General features: G+C 41.0%; 1 protein-coding gene across 1 annotated transcript in view; it reads right to left on the bottom strand.

Annotated features, from left to right (window-relative positions):
• CCDC129 (coiled-coil domain containing 129) overlaps positions 1 to 22,783 on the bottom strand; it is a 113,691-nt gene that overhangs the window by 12,817 nt on the left and 78,091 nt on the right. The window contains exons 10-11 of the mRNA XM_019508996.1: positions 9,411 to 9,493; positions 3,381 to 4,856 (exon numbers count right to left, since the gene is read on the bottom strand). Coding sequence (XP_019364541.1) covers positions 3,381 to 4,856; positions 9,411 to 9,493 — 1,559 coding nt within the window. The remainder of the gene's footprint in view (positions 1 to 3,380; positions 4,857 to 9,410; positions 9,494 to 22,783) is intronic.

Below are 22,783 nucleotides of genomic sequence, written 5' to 3'. Positions count from 1 at the left end.
TGAGGCACAGTATCAAATTCTTTGCTTAAATCTAAATAGATTAGGTCCACTACACTGCTGTTTTCTAAGTCAGTTATCCTCTCAGAGAACTATATTGTATTAGTTTGACATGATCTTCCTTGAATAAATCAATATCGCATTTTATCCTGTTTTCCTTCATGATTATTTGACTATTCTTTCCTTCAGAATCTGTTCTCAGATAGTATTAGGTCAAACACATGGGACTATCATTGCCCAGGTCTTTCCTCACACTTTTTTTTTTTAAATACAGGAACGATTTTTGCTATTCTCTAGTCATAGGGTACCACCCCAAATTGAAAAAATGCTCCTGGAGCTGCTGTCATGGGCCACTTCTTGCAAAATCCAGGGATGGAGATTATCAAGGCCCCCATAATTATTACAGTAAGCAATCTAAATTTCTTTTAGCTCATATGTAGTAACTTCTATTATCCTATCCTATCCTAATTCCTATTAGGTACCATACCATTACCCTCACATGCAGCCTTGTCCTTATTGTAGACTGAGGCAAGCTATTCTTTTGGTACTTGAGCTATAAATAGAATTATCTTTAACTTCCACCCCTTCTTCAGTTTCAGTGACTGCACTTCTTGCATCCTACTTCGGTTTTTATATGGCTAAAGAACTATTTGCTAGTTGCTTTAATTTTCTTTGCTAGGTCCAGCTCAACCAGGCATTTAGGACCAGATCCAACTTGGTCACACATGTGCCTATACTTTGTCACTGGGACACCTAACACTGAGACCCCCTTGTCCCAGGAGGGACACTTTGACTGGGTTTAGGCACCAGGGTTCTTTATGCAGCAAAACGGAAGTAAACAGATGCTTAACAAAGGAAGTCCAGAAAGCCTGGAGTTATCTGGAGGTAACCACTAGGGCATGCTACGCACTTACGTTTGTCTGAACTCCCACTTCGCAGGAGCTCATTCAGGCACCTCTATTGACTTTATATCTAGAACGTCTAGTTGCCCTCCAGACAACAGGCACCTAATGTGGTGAAACTGGCCACCTTTTCCACATTAACCTAGTGACTCAGCACTCGTCCAGAAAGTGGGATATTTGGCCTCTAGACCCTCCTTCTCCTGCTGAGATTCGAATTCATATCTCCCCCTCCTCAAGAGAATGCCCTTACCACTAAACTAGAGAACGTCCTGTTAGTGCCAGGCCATTGGACACCCAAGAATATCAGTCACAATGCCAGAAGGAGAACAAAACAGATAGAGCCTGACTCTGTAGCATAGTGGTTAGGCCTCAGTCTGGGGGAGAGGGCTTGGGGTGCAGAACTGGGCTCTGCTTCTAAAGCTACAGCTATTGCTGTGTTTTTTAACCAATGACAGTCTCCTTTAAAGTTCATAAACAGTCATTAAGCCACCATGAAAAAGAGTTCAGTTCCTGAGGTTTACCTTCCACTTAATTCAGCGAAGATTGGGGCAGTTAACTATGCTATGTGCTAAAACTCTGTCCCCTTTGTCCTGCAGTAAATTTCTTATACAACCACAGGTTTTTCACTGTTATTTCTCTATGTTTAAAGAGATCTTGGATAACAGGGTAATGTATAGTCAGTTTCCTCAATTTCTCCAGCCTCAGAATTATTGAAAAAGTATTATGGCTAACCATTAACTAGCACAAGAACAATAAAACAAAAGTCAAACAAATGTCAATGGACTCCTATTACTCCATAGCATATAGAAATGCTGCCATCTTGTGACAATTTCAGGGTATCTCGGTACATTCACTGAATTCGAACAAATAACTGAAATAAAATGTCCCACAGTATTTCCATTTTTCCTATGACACAGCAGCACAAAACCCATCAGTTTCCCTCTAAAAGAGTTCATGTTATCACTTTCTTCACTTTTCATTTGTTTGTGCTGAAAACACAAGTTGAGTTTGAGTTCAAACTCAAATGAACCTCCAACGGAAAACAACTACACTCATTTAAAAGCAGCAAGTCTTCCTGGGTTTGTGCTGAAATGTTACAAGTTAGTCAGGACACAAAAATATTCACCAGCCCAGCTTGCCTTGAAAGCTTTGTGAACATCTCAACAATTTCAAGCTTAGAATGAAGCAAAAAACCAGGTGACTTTTTCCTGGCTGTCAATTTTTGTTACAAACATTGCGCATAGTTCTGATAGGAAGCAAACTTTTAGGTTTGCTAAAATGTTCTTTATTCTGCCCAGATCAGATATTCTGAGATGCTGACTGTTCACAATTCATCATTTTGAGTGTTTGGTTCTCCTGAAAATTAAGGCCTTATGATTTCATATACATTTTACTGAATGAAATCAAAATCAGTGAACAATTTAATGTACAGACTGGGCTGTATGCACTGTCAACTTTATTTACTAAGTATATAGCAATGTTCACAAACACTAAAAGGGGGGAATTCTGTATCTTCAAACAAACAGAACAGAGAGACATGTCATAAAATACATAAGTCATAGGTTTACTGAATCCATAAGTTATCCTTTTGGTTTCAAAACTTTACATCACCAGTTTAGTGTGACTTGTTTTGCTATAAAGCTTTCTTTCTTTTCACATTTCTAGGCACTCCTACTGTCAATAGATTTTTTTACTATAACCAGAACAAAGCAGCAAAACTATGGGGGTCAACCTGAGTCTAAATTAATGCCTTTTCACCCCTTCAGGCACAGATTCACTGGCTTAAATTCAGAACAATGGATAAAAGATGCAGTTGACATATTGATAAGCAGGAAGGAGTTAAAATGAATCTAATTTAATTGAGAGAGTCGAAGGCCTGATGTACACCACTAAAACAGTTTGGACTATGGCTATGATTATTTTAATTGGTAAAACCCTTTAGTGTAGATATATTTATACAAGTTGTATTATAGCTTTTTCTGCTTCCTATACCAATATAGGAACACCTTTATGTGGATATAACTGTTTTCATACTAGGCATTTTACTAGCTTTAACTACACTGGTATAGTTAAAAAAATGTAATCTGTATGCCTTAAGAGAACCTACATTGTTATAATTTACACCGACAGTGGAAGAAAGTGCAAATATAACAGCTTAGACTCAGCTCTCATTTCAGCCTATAACACCTGTTTCCCAATTCACCATAACCAGTTTTTAATGTCAAAGCCATACAGGCACTATTAAAATATTAACAATATTAACGGTAGCAAATTAATATGATTTAATTGGAGTCAGAGTGTGTTTGTGCCATATCTCCAATTTGTCCAGGATGAGCTTTCCCTTTTTCCCCATTTGCTTTCCAAGCTACAATCTGAAGTGTTCCCAGCAACAACAACTAACATTCAAAGTGAAAAACAACTCATGTTTAGCATAGAAATGCACCAGATTCTATATTTTACTTTACTGAGGACTATACTTACTGGGGAAATATTCTTCATTGATGTCTCCTGCAGAAGCCTTAGTGTTTTCAGAAGCTGTAATTCTATGCTGGCGTGGTTGGGACAAGAGGCTGCAGGATGTTTGGAGGAACTAGTTAAGGGACTGGCCCAGAAAAAGCAGCAGTGATGGCAGCAGAAACAATGACAGCAGTGAGCAAACGGAGCAGGCCAGGCAGCCAAAGCTCCATAACAAGATGATTTGCAATTCCTATAAAGTCCAGTGTCCAGGGAGACCGATTTTGTGAGATGGCCATGCCTATGAAACGGAGGATCAGGCCATTGATTTTTTTTTTTCACTTCAGTTGAGTCAGTTTGAATCAAAGCATCTCTATGCTCCTTGAGATTTTCCTTCAAAGTGCCCAGCTCTGAAATAATTACATGCTCACCCTCAGAGTGTTGCGACCTGTTGGATGCACATTCTAAAGCCTGACTTTTAGCAAAGCCTTCACTCAAAGGAACATTTTGCATAGTAGATACCAGCTGTGATGACATCTGAACCGTAACAGATTTAAAAGGATTAGTATTAATTTTTAAGTTTTGACTGGGGTCATCCTTTTCTTGCTCACTGGCTGCTAAAATCTTATCCAAACAGCATGCCTCTGAGCTTTCATAGGAACTAAATTCAGGTCTTTCTTCTAGGCCATAAGCAGTACAGTCATATACTGGAAAATAACAGTCTGAAATCAGCTCATTTTCATTTTTCAGTGATGAGACTTGCCATTCAGTTTCTTGTGCCCCTGTTTCAAAAGAGCAGTAGAGTTTTAAATCCAGATCCATCTGATTTAACTCCTGATCAACTGTGGCCTTGATGACTGGAATGAGAGTATCAGCTTTACTGAAAATTGCCATATCCCATTGCTTTTCCTTTATACATTCAGTAGTACCTTCCTGGACATTTTCATTATATACTTCCCCAGCATCCTCTTCAATCAGAGGTCTCTCACTTACTTCTTCTTTGGTACAGATTCTGTTGCCACTGAAGTCATTGGAGGTTGTACCATTATATTCAGTGGGAGATGAATCTGGACTTTTGTGAAGTGCATTAGGGTATAAATGATGGTCACATTCTGGGAAGACAATATCCCCCACCTCCTGATCATCACCCTGAAAACATAAAGTAAGTTGTTGTGCACAATTTTCGACTTTCCCCAGCCACTCTCCTTCAACTTTCATTTCATGCTTATCCACATCATACACCACTTCTTCAACAAAATCTTCTGATTGATCATTCCAGGTCTGGTGTAGACCATCTCTTGCAGTTTGTAAGCGATAGGTTTCTTCTCTCTGGTCATTGCATTCTCCCTCCACCTTTAAACTGTTCTTGCACTCTGCCTTAAGAACAGTACCCTCTGGTTTCTGCTGAGTATCCTGATATGATATACAGAGATCAGTCCTTTGTGGTGTTTGTTGGTCATGGGTATCGTATCTAAGGTTCAGATTTCCTAGCATCGGTAGATTCTGAAAAAAAAAATCAGATCACATTCAGTGACTGCATTTTTAATAGCACAGCCTAGTTGCATGTGATACATAATGTCAATTTGTTTATCTTGAAGAATTCTTAAATATAAAAGGAACTCTTTTGTCTGGTGTTTAGGAATAGTCTGCGGTTGGTGCCTCTGTGGATGTACAAGCAATCAAGACTGCAACGAACATTACATTTCCAAGTTAATACTCTCATGAAGACAAGATCATTTTTATTTTTCACAAAGACTAATAGGCAGAACTAAAGACAAGCATTTTGCTTGTAAGGACAAAGCCAAAGGCAAAATGTCAGCCCTTATACTTCACAACTTCTCAGATCTGTATCTGATAGGTCTTATCTACAACCAACTGATGTCAATTGACAGTCTTTTTGACCTCAGTGGGTTTTGGGTCAGGATGTAATATCACATCAATTTGCACTGTTTCCACCTACACAACGCCAGTGCTACCCAGGAGCGGAGCATCTACCTGAATAGTCAGAGGCTGAAGTATGAAGCATAACCCATCTACCTGGGCATGACGCTAAACCAGACATTGAGCTACCATGAACTCTTGAAAAAGACAGCAATGAAAGTTAAGACACACAACAACCTCCTTAACAAGCTGGCTGGGTCATTGTGGAGCAGAAGAGCCTTATTCCTAAGGAAGTTAGCTCTTCCCATCTTGTACTCTATTGCAGAGTACTGTTCACCAGTCATCAGACACCAAACTCACTTATGTGCAGCTACATTCAACAATGTGTGCCACCCCAGGAACTCTTGGACCGACACCTCTCGCATGGCTCCCAGTCCTGAACAACATTGTTCCCCCTCATATCTGATGGGAAGTTGCAACCTGCAAGCTACTGGAGAATATCTATGGCAATCCAAGCCTGCTGCTGTAGGACAATCTCTTAAATCCACCTGATACATGTCACAATACCCACTGTGGCCCAAACTACCACACCAGGACCCCACTGTGGAGACCTCCTGGTGTGAGGGATGGAGTTCAATGTTATCACCAAACAAGGTCCTTATCACAGATCCTACAGTCTGCCCACCTGGCTTCAACCTGCCATGCCATCAGTGGGCCTTGCTGAATAGGTTCTGGACAGGGCAAGGTCTGTTTGCAGCCAACCTCCACCATTGAGGTCTTCACAACAACCCAGACTGTAGCTGTGGCAAAACACATACCATGTTGCATACTGTCAATGACTGCCCACTGACTAAGTTCAGTGAAGGACTACAGGAACTGCACATGGCCACCAAGGACACTATGACATGGCTTGGCGATTACAATCAAGCTGACTATCACATAAAACCTCCAAATTTTAAAATTCCTATGATGAGCTTTTGGGGTCATTTCTTAAGTAAAGTATTTGAACATAGATACTATAGAAACCTCAAATTGTACTATGAACTAAATGTTTTTGCCATTGGCAATGCATAGGTGGTGCACACGGGTGCATGTGCACCCCCAGAGATCAGCCATGCGCCCCCTGGAAGCACCAGCCACAAAACTGGAAGTGCTGCCTGAAGTGCACTTCTGGTTTCACCACTGGCTCAGTGAACAGCTGCTGGGGGACCCCCCACCTGCCCCCAGTCAGCAATTGGCAATTGGTGGCTGGGTGACACCCCCTCCATCAGCAGTCTGGTCTCCCCAGACCCGGGAGGCACCAGTTGCCCATGGTTTTTGCTTAAAGGTGCTAATGTCTATGTCGAGGAATATTTTGATACCAGGACAATTACAAAACTCATTAAAGGCAGTGGGCAAAGGAAGAATAATTCATTAAACAGTTTTATATAGAAAGGCAGATGCAAACAATGAAAGGGCCAGTAGTCAGGGCAGCAAACAGGTTAAATTCCTCCAAGCTGGTCCTAAAAACTGAGTGAGCTTGGCCAGTTTCCTGACCTTCTCTATTCCCGATCTCTTGGGTTATGAACCTATCTTCTGATCGTATCCAAGTTAGGAAGCCTTCACTCAATGCACTAGGCTGTAAGACACATCAGACCTAACCAATGTGAACTGAAGGGTGTTTCTTATAAGAAATGCAGGAACTACTGCATTTACCTATTTGGCTCGCATTGCAGAGAGTCAGTTAGAAAGGCCAAGGCAGCAAAGGAACTCAGCTGGCAACAAAAATTAAAGACAACAAAAAGTACTTTTCCAGGTACATAGGTAGCAAAAAGAAGGCACGTGGTAACATAGGGCTTCTACAGAACAGGCTGGGACAATTAGTGATGGATAGGAGTGACAAGGCTGAGCCCTTAAATGAGTTTTTTGCATCGGTATTCCTGAGTACGGACAAAGACATATCTCCAAATTTGACCATAGACAAGCACAGCAGAGACACCGGCCCACCAATGGCCAACCTAGTGAAGGGACACTTGGAGGGGCTTGATGTGTTCAGGTCAGCAAGCCTAGATGATGTTCATCCAAGGGTACTGAAAGAGTTAGCCAGTGTCATAGCAGAACCACTGTCAAGACTGTTTGAGCACTCACGGCACTCAAGACCAGTCCCAGAGGATTGGAAAAGGGCCAGTATGGTCCCTATTTTCAGAGAGGAGAGGAAGGAGGATCCAGGGAACTATAGATTGGTTAGTCTCACCTCTATCCTTGGGACAACCTTTGAAAAAATTATTAAGGATTACATTTGTGGAAGCCCAGCAGGAAAAATAATGCTGACAGGCAACCAGCATAGGTTCAGAGCAGGTAGATCCTGCCTGACAAACCTTGTTTCTTTTTATGACCAAGTCTCAAAATGCTTAGATGCAGGAGTCGAGATAGATGTCATATCCTTGGATTTTTAAAAAGCCTTCAATATGGTGTCACATCCCATTCTCATAAAAAAACTAAGCAGCTGTGACTTAGATTATTACATGGTCAGATGGGTGGTGAATTGGCTAATGGGTTGTGAGCAGTGAGTGGATGGGTTGGTATCAACCTGGAAAGATGTGAGCAGTGGGGTTCCCCAAGGCTCAGTCCTTGGACCAGTGCTGTTTAATATCTTCACACAGTCCAAGTTCACAAATGACACCAAATTATGGGGCAAAGTAAACACACCAGAGGGTAAGGAATGGATTCAGCCAGATTTGGACAGGCTAGAAAAGTGGGAAGAACAAAACAGGATGTGATTTAACAAGGATAAATGCAAGGTACTGCACCTGGGAAGGAGGAATCACCAACACACTTATAGATTGGGAGACGACTTTCTAAGCAGTACAGCAGCAGAGAGCGTTCTCGGAGTCATAGTTGACTCCAAGACGAACATGAGTCAACAATGTCACCAAGTGATCAATAGAGCTAATTGTGATTTATCATGCATTAACAGGTGCATCATGGACAGGTATAAGGAGGTGATACTTCTCCTCTATGAAGCATTGGTAACGCTGTAGCTGGAGTACTGCATCCAGTTTTGGGCGCAGTATTTCAAGAGGGGTGTGGATAACCTTAAGAGGGTCTAGAGGAGGGCCACTTTTATGGTTAGGGGCCTGCAGGTAAGGTCCTATGAGGAGAGATTGAGGGACCTGGATCTCTTCAGCCTCTATAAGAGAAGGCTGAAAGGTGATCTAGTGGCCATCTACAGGTTTGTTGGGGGGTTGGGGGGAGGGAGGGGAAGGGAAGCCAGGAATAGGAGATACTCTTTTTGCCAGGGCACCCCTTGGAGTAACTAAACGGACAAAGAGCAGATTTAGACTAGACATTAGGAAGAACTTCTGTACGGTAAGGGTTACCAGAATCTGGAATAAACTTCCAAGTGAAATCGTGCTCTCCCCTACTTTGGAGGTCTTTAAGAACTAACTGAAAAAACACCTGACTGGGGTTTTCTGACCCCAATGCTGTTTCCTGCCCAGGGCAGAGGGTTGGACTCAATGATCTACTGAGGTCCCTTCAGATCCTAAAAATCTCTGAAATATATAAAATCTATTAAATCAATTAAATCTATGAACTAGAACTGTAGCGGTATGCTGGACGCAGCATGTGAGAGAAGAAGTCAGGAACATGACCTAGTGAAAGAACATAAACCAACCTTCTTGAGCGCACAGCCTACTGGAGAAGTACACTTGAATTTTTTTATTAAGGAAACTGCTTGCTGATGGTTTCTTTCCTACTATGTTCAGGGAAATTGGTTATTGTGTACTTTGTTGATGAACCAACATGATAACCCCTCCAAAATATACCTGATTCATATGACTGATTTTTTTTTTTTTTCATTTGAGTGGATATAACCTGCTAGGCCCTGAATACTAGCTAATTGCTTTGGCTAAAGAGGCAACAATGTTAGAAAAAGATTGGATTAGGTTAAACATCAAGTTTCTGACCTTGCATCATATTCCACTGGGATGAAAAAGGTTTTTTTACCTACAACGAGCTCCCTTGTTTTCACAAGAAATCTCAGGAAAATTGTATCTACTATGCTACTACTTTTTTCATAATTCTGGTGGTTTTTTTGTTTGGTTGATTGGGGGGGCAGGGGAGGGTTGGGACTAATTTTGCCAGAAATACAAACTTTTCACAAATGTTATGAAAGAGTATCATTAGCTCATTTACCTGTAAAGGTGAAGGCTCCGATGGTTCCTCTAAAAATCCACTGCTATCAGACTGGTAGCTGTTTGCTCTTGTAACCACAGCTCCTACAGGAGAAAAATAAGAGCAAGAGGGGAAGTCTAACGGCAAACTAGGGACAAATCAACTGATTTCAATAAAGACTTCCCTTGAAAACCAAAAGTAGGTAAACTCAGCTTTCCCCTGAAACCAATAACATCTTCAACAAGCAGAATGAATTATAACGTGTACTTGGGACAGTGCAGAAATAACAGCTAGTATGAATATACTAGCAGTTTTAATTTTACATGTAAAGCATAAAAAACGTATATAGTTGATAAAAGCAGGCAGCCACTTGTGCTGTTGTTTAGCTATTTCAGTTAATTCTTTGACTTTTGACTTAATTGTTACAGACTGTTTACGTCACATCTGATTCACCCTACTCATCTCACTAGTTCCAGACAATTCCAAGGGACAGATCTGATTAAGCTAAGCAGCAGTTGTTACTTAAGACTGCCAGCCACATAATACTAGACATGTTTGTTAGCCAATATAATTTTGTTCCCAGTAAACTAGAATTTGATCAATGCACAATACAGGCTGCATCTTTATGTATATGTGTGAAGGCCAAATTTTTCAAAGTAGCCAGTAATTTGGGGGTTCTAACCTCGTCAGTGGATACACTTGAGGATGTCAACTTGGGCACCCAAATATAAAGGAACCAACATGAGTATATTCTTGAAAACTTAGAATACAATTGATTTTAATTCCTAACTTTTGTCACACAGACCCTCAGAGGAAGCCTTCCCCTTTGCTTTCCCCAATTTTTGCTCCTGCTCTGCCCTGGAAATGTTTTCTAATCAAGCATTAGTAGATGCTAATATTTCCTACCCTGTCCTCCAGCAAAAAGTGCTGTCTGCTGGCCAACAAGACAGGGAGAGCCACACTTTCTTGGTCTGCCTCAAAGATATGCTTCCACCACTTTCCTGCATGGGGCCCATTCATTCCCCATACCAATTTCTGTCCATCTGTCCATCTCAGAAATTCACTTTTCTCCAGCTGCTTCCTGACCTGAGGGAGCACTCAGGAAACTACAGTTAGCAGATGGAGAGCAAAGGATTTCAAGTCATGGTTAAACAGGATACCTAGAACTCAGGTCATTCAAGATTTACTCTGGGGGAATATTCTAATCCAGCCCAAACTCTATTCTGCTACTTAATTCTCCCTTTTGTCTAAAACAATACTCCCCAGTGACTTCCCACAACCTTTAGAATTAAACTGGATTGGATGTGAAACTAAGGATTAATTCATTGTCTCAAAAACTGTTCTAATTCCAGAACAAGTTAGACTCATTTGCATGCATTAGGAAACAAAAAGCAGAATACAAAAGATGTCTTCACAAAACAGCCTACAATGAATTTACAGCCTATTTTGACAACTGAACTAATAATCACTGAAAAAAAAATGCAATTTCTAATCTATAAATGAAAGCAATTGTAAAATCAAGGACATATTACTTATTATTACAATATCATAAATCATAGAGTTTGTCTTCTTGTCACTAACACATGAACCATCAATTTAGCAGTTGTGTCCTCATTTCAGACGAGAAATACATGGCTTGCAACTTGCACATTCCATAATCTGCATCAAGATTGCTGAAAATGTCCTGCTTTATGGGTGGCTTCCAAATCCAACCTACCTGATTCAGGCAACTGTCATCACATTTCATCTACTCCAAAGAAGAAAATGTTCTGTTACTTCATGAAACTTTTTTTTTTCAGATGCTTTAATCATTCAACTGGTGTTGACAGTTTATCAGACTGGCCTACATTCATTTGTATGTGATTAATAAAAAAATATTCAAAAGAATAGTAACATTCTGACATGCCAAAATGCTTTAACTGCTGTTTTCAAATGTACAGTAGACTCAAACTGGTATCCCATACAAACAAAGTCTCCGCTTCCTCAAATATATCCTGGTCTTGCAACATTGAGAGCTAAACTACCATGGGTTAGCTTTCATTTACCCGTATCACAGAGTAGTAGATTCTCAGTAAATTCCTTCTCTTGTTACTTCATGGTAACTTGTTTTTATGTCTGTGACCTTTGTTTGCTCCAGCAAAATTCTCTTTTACTTCAGTGGAAATCTTCCTAAGAAAAAACTAAACAAAACTGCAATACCAACCTCCAGCTATGGGCTCTAGGTAAGGTTACATTTTTTGAAAGAAATTACTGAAGGGTTCCAAGCAACTTTAATTTAAACACTACACATTTGAGCAAACTGGAAAGCATTATTATTCAGGGGATGTAGTCTTTGCCTAAATCAGTAAAAGAAAACGTTATTCTTTTAAAATCAAGGTAGCTATTTCAAACGCACTGATTGCATTTGAGACATTGCAAGTGATTTGAGTAGACAGAATTTGATCCCCTTACACTAGAGCTGTGTTGGGGAGAAGGGGAAATGTAAGCTAAACATAGAGGCTGAGCGTGCAAAGAAAGAAAATGCAGGACTGTGTAACACCTGACTTACATCATTCCTTCCAACCAGTGCTTGTATTGAATGTAAGAGGTGGATCTGTCTTATGCTGGCCCTCTGTACAGGAATTGATTTTTGTCTATCAATAGAGTACTAACTTTGATACTTGCCAATGACAGCTTTTAATAACAAACTCTATAAAAGCAGGTGTTAGCTTGTAAGTAACTTCTTCTTTATAATACACAAGGCACACACTGGCTCCAACCTAGGCACTGAACCTAAGTGTCCAAAGTAAGTCTCCATCAAGCCTCTTAACATCTACACCAATTTTCAAAAAGCATCCACATTGCATATTCGAGATGGTTTGGACTCAACCTGACTAACAGCTAAACCAGATTCAAGAATGGCTGAAGATTGTTTGCAGGGGCACAGGCTACTAAAAGTAATCTGTCATTCTTAAAGGTGGGCAACATTTTTCAGCAGATGACCATTTTGCCAAATGTTGCAGTTTTGGGATGCTTGAAACCTGGTAAATAATTCTGCCTCTAAAAAGCAAGCAAGAGGCTGGGTCCAGAACAGCAGAACATTTTATTTCAACATTTTTAAACAAAGTATTTTGAAACTGAATTTTGTATTTTTTTATCTGAATTGATCTTAATTTAAGAAAAAAGGTGGTTGTCATAAGGAGTGTTAAAGCGTTGGAATAATAAAGAATGCCTTTCATGCCAGGTTGACCTAAAGTGATTTTTTTCCTAAATTCTCTTTTGCCCACTCTGCCAAAAATGCCATTATTAACTCTAGTCATTCTTCTAGGGGCAAAGGCTTTCAGACAGAGGTTCTGATAGCATGGTTAGGCATACCAAAAAAGGAAGGTAGAGTGCAGGTACAGTGTAGGAATAGATACAGACCATTTTTAACTATAAATTTACACTTACAACTCAGATTATTGTGCAGAGAATGTACAAGGAAATGCAACATTTGCCTGAGAAGACTGGTGAGAAAGTTATGGCTCTTAGCCTTTCTGTGCTCATTGGTACTCAGGAGGTTTTGCTATGAAATCCTGTTCAAGTTCAGCATGAATTGAAAATAAAAGTAGACGATGATCATCTATTAACTTTGCATCTGCTCTGCTCCTGTTTTGTCTTCCACAAGAAAGAATATATTTTCTAGGTACTGAACCTCACTCTGGGTAAAAACAGGTCCCAGCAAGGATATGTGGGGTGGTGCAGGACATGGGGAATTTCCATAGCCCTGTTCCTCCATGCTAGGACCACGCTGAGAATCATCTGGTTGCTGCACTGCCTGCACTTCCTTGCCAGGAATCAGGTGGCCCGTGCCTCCGCACAAAACACAGGTCAGCATGGAGCATGTTGCAGCATGGAGGCACAGGGCTGCACAGATCTCAGCGTGGAGGCACAGAGCACCAAGAACTCCCCAGGTCTCGTGCCTCCATGTTGAGATCCACATGGGCTTACCCTGCTTCTAAAGATGTGCCCCTGGAGATCCCGTGAAGCACATTTCTATTGACGTGATGCTATGGTGATGTAGCATCACCACACGCTGTGGAGCCCCTGCGCTAAGGCACCCTGCACCCTTCCTGGCTGGGGCACAGTGTGCCTCGAGATGGGGGAGCAGGCAGCCCTGGGCTGGCTGCTCCCCTGTTTCTATGTGCCTCAGTGTGGGAGCTTTGCTGCAAAGCCCGCAGGCTGAGGCATGTGGACCCCCACCTAGAGGCACATTGTGCCCCAGTCAACTAAACAGTAGCTGGCTGGGGTGCAGGGTGCCCCAGTGCAGGGGCTCCACACGCCTCAGCCTGGGGGTTTTGCAGCGGAGCCCCTGCACTGAGGCACGCAGAGACACTGTCTTGAGTCAACCTGTGCCCCAGCCAGCCAAGAAGGCTATCTGGGGCACAGGGTGTCTCAACACAGGGGCTGTGCAGTGCATGGAGACAGGGGAACAGATCTCCTTCAGCTCTTGCATGGTAATGATGAAATGTGAGTGACAATTTTTGCTAACAGCTTGGATGTTCTCTCTTCCAAAAAGGTAAGTAAACAAAACCAAACAGAGAAGCACAACAAACTGGAATGATTTACAATAAATTAGAGGCTAATTTTCAAACACATGTACCTAAATCCATGCCCAAGAGCTGAATAAGAGGGCATACATTTCAAAGGCTCTGAGAATCACCACTGCAAAAGAAATAATGAGGAATTACAAGTGTGCAGCACCTCCAAAACAAGTCACCTTTGATAAGGTGCCTTACTTTTGATGCGCAGATTTGAAAATGTTGGCCTTAACATTTGCCTTTGGGAATTATCCTGATTGTCAAGACACAGTATTATGGTCCCTAAAATTCAAGATGTTCTGCCTTACACAGTAGGCTAAAAGAAAGACAATTGGATTAATTTTGGAATAAGCATTGGAATAGGTACACACTTCCCTCTCTATCTGCAGACTTTGGGCATTGAAGCTTCCTCTGGCACCTCTGTCCCATCTACATGTTGTAGCATGGTATGTAAATCGTATCTCAACAAAACAGTTTTATTATTTATTTGCCATCAATCAAGAGGAAATTCCTACCTAATCACCTCTCACTATCTCAGTCTGCTGTCTCAGAGCTGGACAGAGTCGCATCATTGCTGTTACATATACTGCAGTGGTGCCTAGGAACCAAGTCTAATGTACACTTTACACACATGGATCAAAGACAAGTACACAGATATAACAATTTCACTGTAACTGCTTATAGCAGTATCCTTTGATTATCTGTACAGGTGTTATACCTGTCTACATCTCCTGTTTGGACAGCACAGGTATGGCTATTCAAAGCAGCTGTTCTTAAATAAAGGCAGAAAGTGCCACTGGGGAGTCATGCCGTGCTCCATGTTGGGAATGACATGATATTTCTGGGCAGACATATTTGCGCAAAAGATTTTGTTGTATGCATGGAGGCCTATATTATAATTCATGAGCTGTGTATTTTTCTGCTTTGTATCATGACAGTTTCATGAAATATTTTCTTTTGGTGGGCAAAAAATCCAAAGGACATTTTATCTTCCGATCTAGATAATATTTATAAGACACACTAAATATTATACAAAAAGCAAGTATTTCAATGGGGAGTTCAATGCCTGCATAGTAGCAGTGTGCTGCTCTAAATAATTCTGTCCCTAAATACCTTAAATGAATCTTTATGCTTGTTCTAGTTGACTTTAGCTTTCTCTGAAAGATGCTGATAGCAGTTGTGTTGCTGAACTCTGTATGTAGCACAGTGGTCAATTCTGTTTTACTGTTTCCTTGTGTTCACACAGTCATCTGCCTGTATCCATCTGTTAACTTGTCTTATGTTTACAATCTGATTCTGTAGTGAAAGTTAGGGTGATTTAGGTTACCTCTCACTACAGGTCCATGCACAGATCCCAATATCTGATGCATACTGAAGCAGCAGCCTTCTGCCCTTTTAAAGTGGTTAAGAAGTCTATTTGATCATGCCCACAGACATTTCACCTATTGCCAGTGAAATATGAAATGCCAAATCTAGTCTCATTCAAACATATTTTCTGCAGCATTTTAGTGATTTTAAAACTTTACTTTTATCACTGCAGGAATGAAAAACTTGCAGGAGCTAACACACTCTTGTTTACTTGTCAGAAAAAAATAAGCTGGGGCCCAATTCTACACTCCTCTTTTATGTGACTAGCCTCATCCTGTGCAAACTCATTTAGACATGAGCTGTGGGACTGATGCCAGAGATATGACCAGACTGGTCAAACAGCATAGCATGCCACATTATAGAACAAACACCAGGTGGCAGCAGCAGATAAACCACAAATTTAGTGAATAATCAGTAGGTTTCACCCATACCCTTCCACTGATCTTTGTTTTACATGACAAGAGTTAAATAAAGCCACTTATGTAAAAATCCATATTACATGACACTGGGTTTTGTGTGCCAAGGTGCGTTAGTTATGTCTGAAGCTCTGCTTGTTATTCAGAATGCAATTAAGGAAATTCCATAACCTATTTTCCACCTTGGATTAAATCAGACTCTTGTATATATTCCCTTTTTCAATATTACTGGTTAAAATATAATATCCTGCACTCAGAACAATTATTCTTGATTGTACTACAGTCATGTCAGGATCTCATGTTATGACCTAGGAGACCATTGTGTCAGGCACTATACAAACATGCAGAGAAGACAGCCTCTGTCAGAAACAGCTCATACTAAGAACCAAAAACTTCAAGGCTTCCTGCATCCTTGGAGGTATTTCATTTCACCATTGTAAATACATTCACCCTCCTCTCCCCCAAATCTCACTTGACCAGGTTCTTTTCCACTATCACAGAGAACATACTTTTAAGCCTTTGCATGTATTTTCAGTAAAGTAGGCTGATATTTTAAGTCCCTAGGTATAGATTACGAGCCTAAATACTTTTTGTTAGGATCTGGCCACTTTGTATGCAACTATGGGTGTCTCTCTCTCCCATACCTATTCTCTGCCTGCTACTGTATATGATATAATTTATTACAACATATTTTTATAAAGGTACCCACCCTGTGGGGTTTGGGCATAAATACAAATGGACTATGGTCAAGTTCTTCAGTAGCATTTAGTCTCAAAAATATTGCAAAGCCTGTGCATATTTCAAGCATAAGTGCTGAAATGTGTTTGTTTTAATTTAGGTTTTTTATGCCCAACATTACATGCAATTAAATTATATAGTTAAATAAAATGTATAAAAAACACCCAATTTGTTTATGATATACCAACAGAATAAGCCTAATTATAACTCCATTTATTACCATAATGCTCCAATGATTTCCTCCCAGAGCAGCCATAGAGTTGCAATGAGTCCTTTATGTCATATGGTCATTTTTAGGTTTGACAGTACTGATTAACATCTTGATTCACAATGAAACCATGAAATTCATGCAGAGCATACGAGGGATGTGCAATTGCAAACTATAACTCACTGAGAAAGTAGGTAGCTACTTTCTGCACTAGTCAAAGACTTTGAGTAATTTCTCTGCTCAGTTCTATATAACAGCTTAGGAATACATTCTGAATGGGCATTTTGAGATCTGCATTATAGAAGAAAACGCAGAATATTGTAGCCAGGTATATGTGATTTCTGGTCATAGATACAATCTGGGAGTCGAGGAGCAGATCATGGGACTGCAGCCACTTTAACAATGATATTTTATCCTCCTTCAACTCATGAAACAATGTTCAGGGTTTGCCAGGCCTTCCTAGTACTTTTCACTGACAGTCAGCACTTCCATTTTATATTGATTGAGCTTTAGCCAGCTGGATATAATCCAGATTCCAATCCCTGCCAAACATTGGGGGAGCCTGCTGATGGTTACGTCTGCTTCTGATGAAAATGAGATGTAGAGCTAAGTATCATCAGCCCACATATAACTTCACAGTCTCCCCAAGCAAGAGCTTCAAAATGTTATTCAAAACTGAGCTGACAGAAATGATCCCTGTGGGATTCCACAGTGAAGCATTCACAAAGAAGCCTAAGTAATGTCCACCCAATTATATTGCGTGCATATCATGCAAAGAATCAATGACAATTTCCTTCTTCCCTACCAGGCCTTGCAACTTTGCATAAATAGAATCACAGAAAGGTAGGGCTATAAGGTACCTCCATAAGTCACGTAGTCCAAACCCCCACCGGAGGGACTATCCCTATCCAAACTATGCTATATAAATCCATTATTTAAGCTCTTAGTAAAGCTACAGTCAACCCTGACACAACCACAAGATATGAACAACCTAACTTGCCACAGGTAAAGCAGGAGGACAATGGTGGCCAATGTCTTGCTGCTATGAGCGTTAGTAAAATATGCTTAAGTGATCCAAAGAAATGGGCCACACCCCCTGCAACAGAGAAAGGCAAAAACTCTCACAGTCTGTACTAATCTAACCATGGAGTAAAATTCTTTCCTATCAAAAACTCCTGAAAGGCAATGTGGATGCCTAGCCTCTGTCTATTACCTTGCAGAGATCATCAGCCAATTATAGTAGGTAGGTTTACATGCTAATCTCTGATCAAAAGCCTGATTTGATAAGCCCTGGCATACCAGATGTTGGAGTATGCCCACAATCAGCCTCTCAATGTTTTTTACCAGAAAGTAGTAGCTCAATAAAAGACAATCATCAACAAAAATATCTAAGGACCTTGTTACATGGTAATTTTGGGAGGCTCCTGGAACTCCATACACCTGGACTGTCCTCACATGAACACCTGAAACCATAGGCGCCAACTTTTATTTTTGCTGAGTGGGGCCTAAGATGATGGACGTATGGAAAGTTTTATGCATTTCAGATGACAGCCCTCTTTCCAAGGGGGACCGGGGCCCTCAGGCCCTCACGTACTCAGCTCCTCTGCCTGAAACTAGTTTTAAACACTCATTAGGCAGCTCAAAGTTAGGCCACTCCAGGGCAGGGTTATTTCTGATCTGCATTATTCAGAATGTGTTACACTAATGTGTAGCCACTGTAGGCTCCCACACTGGCCTGGATCAGACCGACCACTTCACCCCTCCCTCCCCAGCACCCCTACATCTCCACTCACTGTCGCTCCACCCCCACCCCACCTCTTACTTGTGGCTGCCGGCACTGTCTGTCCTGCGGGAGCAGGCAGGAAAGGCTTAACCCGCCTGCCCAATTGCTGCCAGGCTCAACCTGCAGAAGAGCAGCAGCGGTGGTGGGAGGTGTGGGGGCAGGCAGACAGGTTAACTCTTCCTCTCCTGCTTCCCTGGGATAGGAAGTAGGGGCAGCCACAAGTGGGGTGGGGCGGGGAGAGGAAGAGCCCCAGGAGTAGAGGGAACCAGGGGAGCCCCAAGGGTCAGCAAACAAGGGAAAAGCCTGAATGGGATGGAGATGGGGGTAGGGATTCTTATCTATCAGTCCCCCAGGCCTCTGCTGGCCTGAATGTGTGACTGCTGCAAACTTGAGCTAGCACTAACACCCATCAACATTTATGAAGCTCACAATGCAAGATGTAACAAGGCCCTAAGCTCTCTGGGATAAGAACCATCTTCTTTTGTTGTGTTTTCACACAAACTTACCCAATGGGTTCCTAATACATAACTTGCACTCAGAGTGCTACTATTAGTAACAACAACAGCGACATTAACTGTTATTCTCTAAGCAAGTCTGACCAAGACTAATTTGAAGGTTGCCAATAGTTTGCCATCACTGAGGGAGACATTAGGTCCCCATTATAGATGATTGGCTGGCCTGCCTACAATACTGTAAAATCTCTCCCTAGAAAACTGAGCAAAATTCAGCTCATTTTTAGAATAACCTAGAGAACTACTTGTAGCGGGCTGAGAAGAAAGTCCATAGAGTTCTCACAAATGGGTACATGGGTGATAATATCACAGAGAGTTGCGTACATAAATGAAAAACAGAATATTAGCACTGAAATCTGTCAGATTTGTGAGGAGACTATTGTACTCTGAAGGGATTACAGTTTCCGATCCAAAGTACATGTATGGGGGGGTGACATCTAACACTGAAATGTCTTCATTCAGACTCTCTTGAGGTATCTTAATATATTTACAACTTGTGCAGCAACGCACCTAAGCCTGTATCTCTCAGATATATGCAGTAAGCAACACACTTTCTATCAGTTGGCCTAAGATGGATATGGCTTTTAATCTAAGAAATTCAGGTCCTGAGTCTTAAGGTTCAATGTGTCACATCCTTACGTAGTGCAAATTAGCAGAGCATTATTGAGTTCAGTGGTCAATAGCCAAAGATTGGATCTTGCTGTATTTTACTATGGCATAAGAACAAAATGCAAAATATGTAAAAGAATTACTAGAAAAGTCCTCCTGTCAGGACTCCAGACCACAGAAACTTCTTAAATCTCTTCATACTAAAATTTCATGGCTGTTTAAAGCATAAAACATTGCATTGTACCAGTGGCCAGATGCCTGGCTTTCTGTGATCAGAGACCTAACAAAGAATGTCTTGCATTTGAAAACTTGTCTAACTTCATCCCAACTACATAGCCAGTCCAATAAAAGGTAACAGTCTAAGAAATCCTTGCCTCTTGCATAATTTCTGGACCATAATGGCTACAACATCACTCTTATACTACACTGACTTTTAGAAACATACACACTGAATATTACACAATCTCCCAAAGTTTTGGGGATCATTGCCTAAAACCACCACTGTTAGCAAGGTTTCTTGACGCTATTGACCAGTGGCCATTTTACAAGCCTCTTTTTTGCTTTTTTTCTCTCTCTTTCTCTCTCTCACTGTCAAGAGCATAAAAAAAAATCATTGCTGTTCAGGTTTCTGTTTTGGTTTCTGTTCTTCAGTGGTGATGGGTAGGAATTGCTGTTCAGGTTTCTGTTCTTCAGTGGTGATGGGTAGGAATTGGTTTTAGAGCAAAAAACAGAACAAAGAAGTAAAAGTTGCCACTGTAAAAAGTACCACAGACAGAGAGATGCCCTGGTGCTGTTGAGGCCGATCCCCCATTTTGATCAGGCTGCTGCTTGAGAGCAAGGCATTCCCGTCTGGCAGAAGACACTGTCTCTGCATGGAAGTTTAAGGGAACTGAGGCTCAGGTAGCTCATAACTTGCCACTCACTCAGCTCCTCCCTATTGGTCACTGCTTTCTCACAGTTTACAGTTATTTCAGGGGGCCATGGTTCTTTTGCATCTGTTGACAGGGTAGACTTCAAAATTTCTAACAAATATTGTGCTGCCTTTTGATCTAGATTATGCCCCCCTCTATTTATGTACTTTAGAGAGGAGACAATGAACAAGAAACCCTTCTTCCTCAAGAGCATAACCAGACAGGGCCAAGCAGAGTCCCAGTCCCAGCACTGTGAAGTATGACAAGCCAGTGCAGGATGGCCTGGCAAGTCAATTGTACATATTTCTAATACCTGTTCAGCCAAGACTTGGCAACTTCAGAAACTCAGGACTTGAATGCTTATTCATCTGCATGTTGTGTTCTTGAAATTTTATTTCTGGCAATTATGTTGAGCTTCTGCTTGTGCTGGCACTTAAGTGAAATGTACTGATCTCTCCCACTTTAAAGAGAAAGCGTACACAGCTCCAAAGAATAAGTTCTCTTAACCTTTTGTTGAAGTTTTTTGTTTAGTTTGATTTAACTAAACAAATACCCTACTCCACTCCACCATGAACTTGATATGTTTCAAAGTTCAACGTGGCTGAATGGGAAAAGGGACAAGCTGTTTATGTATACCTTCAACCATCTCTACTAATATCACCAGCCTCAGTGCCACATTTGCAAATTTTTCCTCTATCTCTAATCTTTTTTCAGTGTTGCTTACTATGTATGGAGTGCCTTCCCATAAATCATTCACAAGCTCTACTCTTCCCACGCAAATCCTCTTCAAGTCACACTTCCATGACACCCACAAAAGTGATTCAGTGTAGATTTTAAATAAATATCTTGTGAAATAGCAAAAGATAAAGAAGCCTCAAAGAATTCAACTACACTTGGCAAATGGCTTTGGTGAACCACCGCACAGTTTTGCTTCTAAGGCTATCGTATCCTCATTCTACTTTTTTGTTGTGCTTTTATCTTGTGTGAAAGTAGGCCACGAGCCCACAGCAAAGAAATCACAGGAAAGCATATGCACAACTAACTTGATGATTAAAAGTTGTCTTCTTGTGAACATTTGCAAGACTGGAACCTTCAGCTGAAAATCTCTGTCATACCATTCTGCAATCAGCATAGTCCTAAGTGAAAGGAACCACATTACTACATTTTTTAAATGTCATCAGTAGCAGAAATTCTAACAAGGATATAGTATCCTGTGTAGTATGATAGGAGATTGCATACTTGGAAGCTATTATGACAAAAATTATGGGAAAAAAATAAAATGGGTAGGCTGGTCTTAAGCAAAGCTCTTCACATTTAATCCTGGCACCTCTTTTGGCTGTAAGAAGTCATTTAATCTCTCTTTCTTTATATTCAGATGTATAGTGTTATATTTTGTATGGAGAAAGGCCCTAGCATCTCTTGGATGCTACGGTAAGCTAAATAATAATAAAAGTACCTAATATTTAATTAATATTTCCAAAATATAGGGCTATCTGGATGCCATGGGAAACGTGGAAATTAAATGTGGATTTTGTTTCTTGTATGTATGGTGGTATTGAGCAGTCATCCCAGGTGTATGTTGGAATGGATAATAAACAGGATTCACACTATTGGAACACAGCCAATTAAGAAAAATACTGATTGCATTCTGCAAATATTCCCATGGTACCAAACTGTATGTGGAGTTGGTGAGTAGGAGGAGTGAAGGTGTGATAATTGAAAGAATTGCTACTTGAGAAGTCACAGGAGCTAATGTGTTAGCTCAGCATGCTAGGAAGCTAGAACGTTCCCAGATGCTGCAAACCCTGAGTGTAGTTTGATCTCTGGCACCGCTAGTTGGGACAAGATGAATCACAAATGCTTTTGATAGTGAGTTTCCATGTCACAGTGTGCCAGATGGAGGTGGTTACTTCTCTGATTGATTGCCTCTTGGGCTACCAAGGGGTTTTCCAGCAGGCTAATGCCTTTCTGTTGGCACACAAGCTTCAAGGATCAGCAGGTCCTTCTTTGGTCAATACCACAATGGAATCTTTGCCTACCAATTGTGTGGCTATGCTAATGGGAAACGACATTCAGGAATAAATACGAAGCAAGTGGGAATGAATGAATACAATATGCACAAAAATAAACATCAGTTCTGTTGCATCCCTAATAGATGTTGCAGCTAATGAATTTTCAGACACGTGCTGAGTTAACAGGGGTGAACAACATTGAAACATCCTTTAGTTAAACCCAATGCTTTACAAAGGCTAATTGAAAAAGGAAGGAACGGCGGGGGGCAGAGAGGGAG

Source organism: Gavialis gangeticus, unplaced genomic scaffold (assembly GCF_001723915.1).
Source record: "Gavialis gangeticus isolate Ggan-Ray unplaced genomic scaffold, GavGan_comp1, whole genome shotgun sequence".
Lineage (NCBI taxonomy): Eukaryota > Metazoa > Chordata > Crocodylia > Gavialidae > Gavialis > Gavialis gangeticus.
This window is presented reverse-complemented; position numbering and strand designations above follow the sequence as displayed.